Below are 12,500 nucleotides of genomic sequence, written 5' to 3'. Positions count from 1 at the left end.
CCAGCTCATGTGTCAGAAATAGAGGCAGATGGATAGCAGTGAGTTTGTTAGTCTTCTTGTTCTTACGGGTGAGTTGTCTCTCTCTCTCTCTCTTGATGAGTGAAAAGTATATAATTTAATCAAGTCTCCTTTTGCATCCTATACGAGTATTGATTGTCTTCTTTTCTTTACCTTAGCTATACCCAAAACAGTTCCCTTCTCCTTCGTCCTCCTCCTCTTCCTTCGCCTCCTCCTCCTCCTCCTCTCCTCCATTACCCAAAGCAGTTTCCTTCTCCTCTGGCCTCCTCCTCCTTCTCCTCCTCCTCCTCCTCCTCCTCCTCCTTCTCCTCCTCCTCCTCCTCCATTACCCAAAGCAGTTTCCTCCTTCTCCTCCTCCTCATCTTCCTCCATTACCCAAAGCAGTTTCCTCCTCCTCCGGACTCCTCCTCCTCCTCCTTCTCTTCCTCCATTACCCAAAGCAGCTTCCTTCTCCTCCGGCCTCCTCCTCCTCCTCCTCCTCCTCCATTACCCAAAGCAGTCTCCTCCTTCTCCGGTCTCCTCCTCCTCCTCCTCCTCCATTACCCAAAGCAATTTCCTTCTCCTCTGGCCTCCTCCTCCTCCCCTCCTCCTTCATTACTGTTTTAACCTTTTCGCGGCTTTAAATGAACCTTGTGTAGCAGGAATGAATTTAGTCATACGATATAAGGTGCATTTACTCCCTAATAGGCAGTGTGGGTTTTCAATACAGTAATATACGTAGTTTTGTAGCGTTGGCGGTCGGGAAACACAAGCTGATGTAAGATTTGTGCTATTCTTCCTTTATTTCTCTACCACCCTCTCTACACGTTTGTTTGTTTTTTCTAGATATACAATACACAAATATTTTATAGTTATTGACTTGAGTTATAATATATTGGTTGTATAATTTCATATTTTTCTGTTTAATTCATCCTTTTTTTTTCCTTTTCTGTGGAGCGAGAGACTTTTTTATTTTTTTTTTTCCATTTTATTATTTTTTTTCCTTTTAGTGTGTAGCGTTCCCTGTGGCTATGCTGTGTGTCTCGCAGCGATGACTGGTGACTGACGGTGTGTGGCTAACTGTTCAGTGTTCAGTGCTCAGTGTGTTTTCTCTCCTCTCGTGTCTTTTATCACAACACTAAACCTCTTCAGTAGCAAGACGTGTTTCTATATTCCTTCTGGTGACTATTTGGTGATTTGATGCAGCTTCAGAAACTTATATGGAAAATTAAAATAGTGAAGACTGCGGCCATTAATCTTCTGACTTCCATAGACCCTTTCTCATGTCAATAAAATGGTCTAATCGTACACAAAACTCAAGGTAAAAATGTGTCCTAGTACTGAAGGAGTTAAAGTTAGTAGTTGTCTAGAGTCCTTTCCTTGTTTTACTACAGGCTTATTCTCTTCCATTGTTTTGTATGTACTTAAGACACGCCTCAAAGTGAACATAAAGCAGAGGAGAACTAAGAAGTGTCCCTGGCCTTCCCTCCAACCCAACAAGCCAAGTGTCTGAAGGTGAAGCTGTGTGTCATTCAGTCATATCTACAAGTTTTGGGGTATTGAACTCTCCTGTAATGAGACGAGTAGGATTAATGAACAGGTGACTTACTGACAAACATTTCTCATTGTTAGCATGGCAGAGAGCATGGCGAGAGAGGAAAGGAAGAGCTATAGGTGTTTCTTCAGACGTTCACGCTTTGCTTTCTCAAAACGACTATTTTCCAAGGCCACAGAGATGATTAGCCGGGTTCTCTAACGCGTTTTTCCAGTTAATAGTGTAGAAATCTTGTTAATCTGCCTCTAGAACAGCAGAAACACCCTTATAAGTTCACGTAAATGTAAATAAAGCCTTTTGAGATAGTGGAGGTGAAGTGCGAAGTGTTTTGAGAATACGAGCCTAAACCCGTAATTTGAAACACTTCTGACTGCACCTCATCTATATTCAAATGGTTCTAGTTAAAGCTACGTTGATTTTTACCTGTGTTTCTGTAATTCTAGAACCAGATTAACAAAATTTCTACACTATTAATTGGCTAAACGCTCTTGAAAACCCGGCTGACGATTTCTTTGGCCTTTGATAGACGACAGTCGTGGTGAGAGAGCAAAGCGTTTCTGAAGAAGGGCCTCTCGAATCAGTCTCGTTTCAAAATCAATCCCTCCTTCGGAACTGCTGTTGATTTTCTTCTCCTGGTGACACACAAGCTGGCAAACCTCCACCTGTTCTCCCAGATGAACAAGTTGTGAGTGAGTTGTGCTACCGAGTGACGAGAGTATTGTAAGTACTTCATTAATGATGTTGACCCCTTCAGTACCGAGACGCACTTTACCTTGAGATTTGGGTGAGATTAGACGATTTTATTGACATTCAGAAGGGTCTATGGGGGTCAGAAGATTAGTGGTCCAGTCTTCACTATCTTAATCCCTACATGAGTTTCTGAAGCTGTTTAAAATCACCGAACAGTAAGCAGAATGAATATGAACACGTGTCCTGGTACTGAAGGGGTTAAAGTAACTGTTCTACTATTTAAGTGATGTATGTATGAAGTGATGACAGGCGCATGAGAAGGATACATAAAGAAAAACTGCAATATGAAATGTATAACTGTAACTATATATTTAAGTTTTGAACTCATGTCAGTATACATAAAGATATACACCGTAGATTACATGGGACGTGGAAACTTCCCATCTGAACACTTCCACTCTACACATAGGATGCCATTTATAGGACAATTTAACACTATCTAGCCACGTCCCTTCAAGATACAACACTCGTATTCAGAAACGTCGTCTTCTCTCACTGCGACAATTTTCCAAGGCCATAGAGACAACAAGCCGAGTTTTCAAGACAGTTCCTCCTTTTGATAAACTAGAAATGTTGCCAATCCATCACCAGAACCACAAAAAATACTCTTGAAAACACGAATATTTTCAACTGGAGCTATAGAAAAAGTGATGGCGAGAGAGCAAAGCATTTCTGAATACGGAGACTTCCACTCAACATAGGAAACATTCTTTATAGGACATGACTCCCTATTTATCTTTCAATGTGAGTAGGTTGTGTCTAAATAGGAGCGTGGGATATAACTTCCTGTAGCTTCCTATCAATGTTCCTACCTTACATAGGACATGGTAATTCCCTATAGCTTCCAATCTGTATGTATGTGTCCAATGAAGATAGGACACTGATCATAACTTCCTATACATAGAATCCCAGCCAACATAGGACATAGCTTCCCAGTCCTTCACTGTGGATAGGACATTCTTTATAGGACATAGTAACTCCCTATAACTCCCTATCTATACATATATGTCCAATGAAGATAGGACACTGATCATAACTTCCTATATATATACATTTCCAGCCTAGATAGGACCCGAGTGATAGAACATAACTTTTCACTCCTTCACCTTAGATAGGACAGCCATTCAGCATCATATTGGGGACATTTAGATAGGACAAAATAGGACAGGTTGTATATTATAACTGTATCTGGTATGTACAAAAATATACACAGAGATGAAAAGAATATGATAAGAGAAAAATGAAACAAAAATACAATAGCTATGTTTGTGATGTGATAGTTACAGCTGGCTGGTGAACGCACTAACACATGACAGCAATGGTAGTGGGGATAGTAAGACGGTGGTGGTAGTAATAGTAATGATGGTGATAGTAATGATGATAATAGTAATAATCTTTAGAATATTAATGCAATAGTGAGAAATTTAATTAAAGGTGTGAAATTAATTGGTTAGGTGAGGTAAAGTAAAGTTAGGTTAGGTTAGGTCAGGTTAGGTTAGGTTAGGTTAGGTTAAGTTAATCCCTTCAGTACCATGACACATTTCCATATTCATTCTGCTTACTGATTGATGATTTTATACAGCTTCAGAAACTAATGTGGGGGATTAAAATAGTGACGACTGTGGCCATTAATCTTCTGACCTCCATAGACCCTTCCTCATGTCAATAAAATGGTCTAATGGTACACAAATCTCAAGGTAAAAATGTGTCTCAGTACTGAAGGGGTTTGATGAGGGCATAGTTTTGTTAGGTTAGAGAAATGAGGTTTGGCTAGGTTAGGTTAGGTTAGGTTAGATGAGGATGAAGTTTGGTTAGGTTAGATAAATGAGGTTTGCTTACATTAGGTTAGGAATTTTAAATCTGAAGAGTCATATTAGCATTGAAATTAATTGAAAAATGAAGCAGAAGAACAGAGTAAATGAAGAAGAGGGGGACAAAGAGGAAAGAATAAAGGTTAGGTAAAGATAAACTGGATAAAAGTTTGAACAGTCATATTAGTATTGAAATTAACAGAAAAACGAGGAATAAGAATAGATTAAATGGAGAAGAGATGGATAAAGAGGAAAGAATGAAGGTTAGGTAAGGATAAACTAGATCAAGACAAGTCAGGTGAGGTAAAGTAAGGTAAGATTAAATAAAGATAAGTTTAGTTACGTTACATTCAACAATAATCATATCAGAATTAAAACAATAGTCAGTCTCACCACCATTATAAATTTGGGACACTTGAGCCAGCTGTAACTTCTGGAATGTAGAGGATGAAAGACGCACTTTGTATGAGCTGGGAGAGGCAGGGAAGGATCCTAACCTCCTTGGAAACACTTATAAAGTATTGAAACACATTGGCACTGCAGAGAAGAGTGTTGGAGTGGGATTAAAGGGTTTGAGAGAGAGAGAGAGAGAGAGAGAGAGAGAGAGAGAGAGAGAGAGAGAGAGACTAAACAACTTATATTTTAATTTCTTTCACCTCACACACATCTATCACAAAAATATATATACACAACTAAACACACACACACACACACACACACACACACACACACACACACACACACACACACACACACACACACACACACACACACACACACACACACACGTTACATAACCTTACAAACGCGTACTGAGATGAAACAATCTTAACATTACTACAAAGAACATCAAAACTGTCGCTCTTAATCTGTTTAATGCAAGAGTCAACCAGCGTTCTCAGTCCTCAACTCTGGAACTCCCTGCCTGCTTCTGTACCTCCTCCTCCTCCTCTCCTCCTCTTTTTCCTCTTCCTCTTTCTTCATCCCTATTTTATCCACGTCCCTAATGCAAGAGTTAACAAGCGTTCTCAATCCTCAACTCTGGAACTCCCTGCCTGCTTCTGTGTCACCTCCTCCTCCTCCTCCTCCTCCCTCTTCCTTCATCCCTATTCTATCCACCTCCATAATGCAAGAGTTAACCAGCAGTATCTTCAGTCTAAGTTGCGAATAGGTTATAAGACAGGACTCTGAGAAACACCTATTACAGAATTCTACAGTTTTGTTCCTGTGCTGGTAAAGTTGAAGAAATCTTGCTGTTCTTATCACTAAAAGCTGAATAAATCACAGACAAGTAATGAATGTGCCACAGAGAGAGAGAGAGAGAGAGAGAGAGAGAGAGAGAGAGAGAGAGAGAGAGAGAAATGATAACATGAGCTTCTAATATACACATACGTAAAATACTAATGATAATAATGAGATAATAATTTGACTAGTTTGCATAGTAATGGAGTGAGACTTAATACATACACACATACAGACACACAGACAGACAGACATACAGACAGACAGACAAAAAGGTAAATGATTCAAATATACATAGATAAAAACATTAACAAAATTCTAAAGATATACATAATTATAACACACACACACACACACACACACACACACACACACACACACACACACACACACACACACACACACACACACACACACACACTCAGGTACAGTAGCTAAGGGTGACAAAAGTAAGTTATTTGTATGAATTTTGAGTCTTAGAGGCATTTCAGTGTTAAGATTAATTAGAGGAGGGAAGAAAGAGATAAAAAGAAAGAATGAAGGATATAGAGGAGAGGAGAAAAGAGAGGAAAGAAGAGATGTGAAGGACACGGAGGGATAAGGGAAGGGAGGAAAGAAAGGAAGATAGGGAAGATAGTGAGAAGAAAGGAAGGGTAGAAGGAGGAAGGAAGGAAGGAAGGAAGAAATATAGAAAGAAAGAAAGAAAGAAAGAAAGAAAGAAGAACACGTGGAGTGGTAATACACACACACACACACACACACACACACACACACACACTTATAAAATAACCAGATATATAATAAAACTGAGAACAATAGTGTCAATGAATACTAACACGAAATAACCAATGCAAAAATATATCACACTGTTAAGGATAATCTATTTGTCGATACCAGCGAATTGTATAAACAGATAAACAAAAATATATTAACGCACACACTCACTCACTCACACTCAGACACACACACAGACACCCTCAGATACAATAGCCGCTGTAGGTTCTCATGGCGTCCTCAGCGTAGGTCTTCCCAGCCAGCACGCCCGGGGACAGGTGGTGGTCGGGACAGGTGTGGCCATGAGGGCAGCGGCAGAGTGTGTTTGTGTTCACTTTCTCAAATTCCGGTCGCTTCTTGACGGTAAAGAGGCGACACGGCTCCTTCCTCTGGCACCTCAGCCTCTGCCAGGGTGGAGAGAGGGAGAGGTGAGGTGATTGTATTTCTTTCTTTCTTTATTTATTTATCTATTTATTTTATTTACTTATTCATTTTTCTATTTTTTTTATTTATGTATCTTTTATCTTTTATTATATTTCTTTTATTCCATCTATTTATTTTTTTTCGTTTATTTTTATCTTTATTTATTATTATCTATTTATCTATTTTTTTATTTATTTATTTTTTTTTTATGTAAGAGGGCCGCCGTGGTAGAGTGGAACCATGCGTGCTTTGGGGTTCCGAGGAGTCTCCAAGCGCACGGGTTCGAATCCTGTCCACGGTCCGAGTGTAGGTTGGGCTTCCTCACTCCGGGCAAGGGTTTCCTAGCGGGTGGGCTTTGAGATAGGAGGCACCACAAAAAGTAACCCCTTTAGCCCAGAAATTCCCGTGAAAAGCCCACATGGTAGAAAAAAAAAAAGGGAGAACTATCAAGGGCAAAAACAAATAATGTTATAAAAAAAATGCCCATTTGAATTTTAGTCTCCATAAAAGAATCAAAATAATAAGTCAAAATTGAAGGACAAATGTGTCGACACCTCTCTCTTAAAAGCAGTTAAGTCGTAGGAAGATGGAGATACAGAAGCAGGCAGGGAGTTCCAGAGTTTACCAGCGAAGAAGGAGAGGTCGTTTTTACAGTTAAGGTTGGGTTAGATTAGGTGAGGTGAAGGATAGAAGGAAAAACGCAAGTAGTGTGTGTTGGTGAGGTGAGGTGAGGTGAGGTGAGGTGAGGTTAGTTTATTGAAAGGTAGTTTTGATAGAGTTTATTTAAGGTTAGGTTAGGTTAGGTGAGGTAAAAGAGAGAAGGAAAGGTAGTATATTGAGAGAGAGAGAGAGAGAGAGAGAGAGAGAGAGGGAGGGAGTTCGTAGTTATGTAAGATAATGAAGGGGATACTTTTTGTGGTACCTCCTATCTCAAAGCCCACCCGCTAGGAAACCGTTGCCCCGAGTGAGGAAGCCCAACCTACACTCGGACCGTGGACAGGATTCGAACCCGTGTGCGCTTGGAGACCCCTCGGACCCCAAAGCACGCATGGTTCCACTGTACCACTGTCGATATAGTTCAATTAAGTTAGAAAACATGTTAGATAGAAATAAACCAAAAGAAACATGATGAAGATAAAAAGAAGAAACATGAAGATAGATAGAAAAAAAAAACATGAAGATAAAAACAAACGAAAGATAGAAAGAAGAAAACAACCAATAAAAAGAATTACATAAAAATTATACACAAAACAAGAAATAAATAAGAGAATAAACAAATAAATAAATAAATAAACAAATCACGCTAAACAACACACACAAAAAAAAAGAGAGAAAGAGACAGAGAAAAAAAAAGAATCTCTATAGACTCACACTTTCAGGCGAGCAGGCGAAGCTGTAAACAAACCCCGGTCCTTTTGGCGTCTTGTAAGCGTGTCTCTTGATGATGTAGGCCACGGCGTGCTGGGGACACCTGCACTGCATCAGCTGCTTCGTGGTGTTGTCCGGCGCCGTGACCAGTGTCCAGGTGATGTCGTGGAAGTACCGACACCTGGGCAACTCATCAACGGGCTCGCACACCTGTAGGGAAGGGTTACGTTAGGTGAGGTTGGATTAGGTTAGGTTAGGTGAGGTTAGGTTAGATTAAGTTTGATTTGGTTAGGTTAGGTTAGGTTAGGTGGTTAGTTAAGGGTGTTGCAGGTAAAATGGTTAGGTTAATGTAGTTAGGTTAAGTTAGGTTAGGTTAGGTTAGGGTAGGTTAGGTTAAGTTAGGTTAGGTTAGGTGGTTCGTTAAAGGTGTTGCAGGAAAGATTGTTAGATTAATGTAGGTTAGGCTAGGTTTGGTTAAGTCGTTAGATAAGTGTTAGGGGGAAGGAGGTTAAGTTAAAGTAGAATAAGTTAGGTGAAGTTAGCTTAGGTTAGTTAAGAGTGCTGAAAGAAAGGTTAGGTTAAGGTAGATTAAGTTAGGTTACTTTAGATTAGGTTTGGTTAGATGGTTAGATAGATTAGGTTTGGTTAGATGGTTAGATAAGTGTTAGAGGAAAGAAGATTAGGTTAAGTTAGGTTAGGTGGTTAGTTAAGAAAGCAGGGAGGAAGTTTATATTAATGGAGTTAGGTTAAAGTTAGGTCAGGCAGGGAAACTTATATAATCAAATAGATATTCAAATAGATACAACAACTAAATAGATAATAAAACACACACACACACACACACACAAAACATCCCCGAACACACACATATACCGGAAAAAACACACAGTAACACACCCAAAATCACACTGCAACACACACCCACACCCAAAACACATTACAACACACTAACACACACTCCAAACACATCCCACACACCCCAGACGCACCCAAAACACACCCACGCACACTACCCACACCCAAAACACCCACACACACCCAAAACACACCCAAAAACATATTACAACACACCCAAAACACACAATACCACAACACACCCACCAAACACACTATTCCTTCCTTTTATCTTTTCTTTCTATCCTTTTACATTCCTTTTCCTTCCTCCTTTTCTTCCATTCCTTCATTCTTCCCTGGTTTCTCTTCTGTCACCCTACACAGCCTACCTTGTACTGCCTAGTCTTGTCAAGCACAGTGTGGCCATCTCCTTCGTCAAGAGAGGTGTGGCAGGCAGCACCCCCGCCACACCTGCACTGCCTCTCCACTCGCGGCTCGCCATAAGTGTCCACCTTGTTGCATACCTCGCGCGGGGAACACTGCGGCAGGCTCTCCTCTGTCATCTGCAGGAGAGAAAGAGAGGGAGAGATGGTGTTAGTGTGGGGAGTGTGGTTGGGAAAGGTGACTGATGCTAGAGTATTGAAAGAAATAGGTAGGTAGGTGGATAGATAGATAGATAGATAGATAAGAGGGTGTGGGTGGTGTTTTGGTGATGAAAATGGAGCAGGAAAATATTTGAAGTTAAGGAGATGAAGATTGGTTATTGTACACAGACAGAGAGAGAGAGAGAGAGAGAGAGAGAGAGAGAGATCAGAAATTAGATAGATAGACAGATAGATAGATAGATAGATAAATTCATTAACCACAACATTTACACAAAATGGGAAATATTTAACACCAGTGAAAATAAACTTGTAAAAAAAAGATAGACAGAATAATCTCTCTCTCTCTCTCTCTCTCTCTCTCTCTCTCTCTCTCTCTCTCTCTCTCTGCGGGGGCTAAATAGTGTAGCTGAGAGGAAATACCCAATCTTACTCTCTTCATCTCTACTGCACAAGGTAAGGGTTGCCTTCCTCTCTCTTGTAGAAAGGAAATTACTAATCTCTCTCTCTCTCTCTCTCTCTCTCTCTCTATTTCATTCATTTTTTCTCTCATTTCCTTTCTTCAGTTCCTTTCTTCCCTTCCTTCTTTCCATCTATTAATTTCTCTCTCTCTCTCTCTCTCTCTCTCTCTCTCTCTCTCTCTCTCTCTCTCTCTCTCTCTCTCTCTCTCTCTCTCTCTCTCTCTCAGTAAGAGAGAAGAAAAACTAACTAGGATTGATAAAAATAAGAAAATCGGAGAAATGAGAAAAGAAACACGAGAGAGAGAGAGAGAGAGAGAGAGAGAGAGAGAGAGAGAGAGAGAGATGCCTAAGGGACCGGAAGACAAGATGAGGACTGAGATGGGAGGAGGAGGATGCTCTCTCCTCCTCCTCCTCCTCCTCCTCCTCCTCCTCTTCTACAAATTTTCCATTGTCTTCTTAACAATTTATTTTCTCCTTCTTCCTTTGGCTTCTTGGTGAGAGGAGGAGGAGGAGGAGGAGGAGGAGGAGGAGGGTTTTACTATGAAGACTAAGGTGTAAGGCGGGAACAGAGAGAGAGAGAGAGAGAGAGAGAGAGAGAGAGAGAGAGAGAGGGTCAGGGTCAGTGGGAAGGAAACAACCTTTGACAGATTACAGGTGATTTTTTTCCCTTTTTCCTCTCTCTCTCTCTCTCTCTCTCTCTCTCTCTCTCTCTCTCTCTGTATTTCATTCATTCTTTCTCTCCTTCCCTCAATTCATATCTTCCTTTCCTTCCTTCCATTCATCTCTCTCTCTCTCTCTCTCTCTCTCTCTCTCTCTCTCTCTCTCTCTCTCTCTCTCTCTCTCTCTCTCTCTCTCTCTCTCTCACACCCATTCATTCTTCCCTCCCTCCCTCCATTCCCTCCCTCCTTACCTCCTTCCTCCCTCCCTCCATTCCCTCCTCCCATTCATTCTAAGACACCGGAAGCACCCGAGGTTTTGAAGTTGACCCGGGGGCGCGAGGTGACCCCTGGGAGAGAGAGAGAGAGAGAGAGAGAGAGAGAGAGAGAGAGAGAGAGAGAGAGAGAGAGTGGCTTGTTTTAAGGCAATATAAAAAGTAAAATAGGAGTGGTGGTGGTGGTAGTAGTAGTAGTAGTAGTAGTAGTAGTACAAGTAGTTGTTGTTGTTGTTGTTGTTGTTGTGGTAGTTTAGTGGTAGTGTTAATGGTATTGCTAGTAGTAGTAGTAGTAGTAGTAGTAGTAGTAGTAGTAGTAGTAGTAAATATCGAAATAATAACAATATGAAGATGAAGAGGAAGAGGATAAGCAGATTAAAGATAGACAAAGAAATAGATAAACAGACACACACACAAACTGACAGACAAGCAGACAGACACACAGACAAACAGACACACAGACATATAGATGAATAAAATAACAACACAATCTAACACACAAAGATAAGACACACACACACACACACACACACACACACACACACACACACACACACACACACACACACACACACACACACGGTTGGCAAACGGAAGAAATCTTTGCTTTGTTGTACTCTTAAAATGAGGACAAGATGTGATGGTGGTGGTGATAGTAGTAGTAGTAGTAGTAGTAGTAGTAGTAGTAGTAGTAGTAGTAGTATTTGTTGTAGTAGTAGTGGTAGTAGTAATGGTAGTGGTAGTAGTAGTAACAGTAGTAGTGGTAGTGATAGTGGTAGTAGTGGTTGTGGTAGTTGCAGTAGTAGTAAGAGTGTTAGTAGTAGTAGTAGTAGTAGTAGTAGTAGTAGTTGTTGTTGTTGTTGTTGTAATAGTAGTAGTAGTAGTGATGAATATATGAAATGTAGAGAGAGAGAGAGAGAGAGAGAGAGAGAGAGAGAGAGAGAGAGAGAGAGAGAGAGAGAGAGAGAATAATTTCCTATCAGGTAACACTGGTTGAGCAAGAATTACCAGAGAGAGAGAGAGAGAGAGAGAGAGAGAGAGAGGTGCTGCTGTGTGACCTCTGGATTCTCTCTCTCTCTCTCTCTCTCTCTTCCTCCTCCACCACTACCACCATCACCTCCTCCTCCTCCTCCTCCTCCTCCTCCTCCTCCTCCTCTTGCTACCATATTTGGTTCTCTCCTCCTCCAGTCTCTATTTGGAGGTATTTTTCTGTCCTCTCTCTCTCTCTTCCTTATTCCTCTCCTCCTCCTCTTCCTCCTCCTCCTCCTCCTCCTCCTCCTCTTTCTTCTTCTTCTTGTGTAGATATCTTATTTATTCTTTTTCTATCTCCTCTTCCTATTCTTCCTCACCTCCTCCTCCTCCTCCTCCTCCTCCTCCTCCTCCTCCTCCTCCTCCTCCTCCTCCTACTCCTCCATCTCTTCTTCTTCCTTTATCTCCACATCCTCCTTCGTTATCTCTTGTCTCTCTCTTCTAAAACATACCACATTCTCTCTCTCTCTCTCTCTCTCTCTCTCTCTCTCTCGCTCACCAGCCACCAGCCACACCTCACAACCTCCACCTCCACCACTACCTCCTCCTCCTCCTCCTCCTCCTCCTCCTCCGCATTCCTATCACCTTCCTTGCCCCGACTTCACCTCCACCTGTTCCTCGCCCTTATGATCTCACGCCCTAAGGTTCAAATTCCAATACAGTGACAATGAATGGACGGAGGATTTGGAGTTTAAGCGACCTGTAAGAGAGAGGAGTGTTATT

At 41.2% G+C, this 12,500-nt stretch overlaps 2 protein-coding genes across 5 annotated transcripts in view; one reads left to right on the top strand and one right to left on the bottom strand.

The window, feature by feature from the left end:
- LOC123513619 (calmodulin-like) overlaps positions 1–1,155 on the top strand; it is a 2,949-nt gene extending 1,794 nt beyond the window's left edge. For 2 of the 4 annotated variants that reach the window (XM_045270884.1, XM_045270886.1), the window contains exon 3: positions 1–106. This exon is cut by the window's left edge and continues 221 nt beyond it. In XM_045270884.1, the coding sequence (XP_045126819.1) occupies positions 1–22 (22 nt within the window). In that variant the 3' untranslated portion in view covers positions 23–106. Of the gene's footprint in view, positions 107–1,007 lie in introns of those variants that run through there. The other 2 variants (XM_045270887.1, XM_045270885.1) reach the window with 2 other exon arrangements.
- Positions 1,156–6,024: 4,869 nt separating this feature from the next.
- The window catches only part of LOC123513618 (protein giant-lens-like), a 12,723-nt gene continuing 6,247 nt past the window's right edge, over positions 6,025–12,500 (bottom strand). Inside the window, exons 2-4 of the mRNA XM_045270883.1 lie at positions 9,144–9,317; positions 7,924–8,130; positions 6,025–6,533 (exon numbers count right to left, since the gene is read on the bottom strand). Of these exons, the coding sequence (XP_045126818.1) occupies positions 6,333–6,533; positions 7,924–8,130; positions 9,144–9,317 (582 nt within the window). The 3' untranslated portion in view covers positions 6,025–6,332. The remainder of the gene's footprint in view (positions 6,534–7,923; positions 8,131–9,143; positions 9,318–12,500) is intronic.

The sequence above is a fragment of the Portunus trituberculatus genome, chromosome 36 (genome assembly GCF_017591435.1).
Source record: "Portunus trituberculatus isolate SZX2019 chromosome 36, ASM1759143v1, whole genome shotgun sequence".
Taxonomy (NCBI): domain Eukaryota; kingdom Metazoa; phylum Arthropoda; class Malacostraca; order Decapoda; family Portunidae; genus Portunus; species Portunus trituberculatus.
This window is presented reverse-complemented; position numbering and strand designations above follow the sequence as displayed.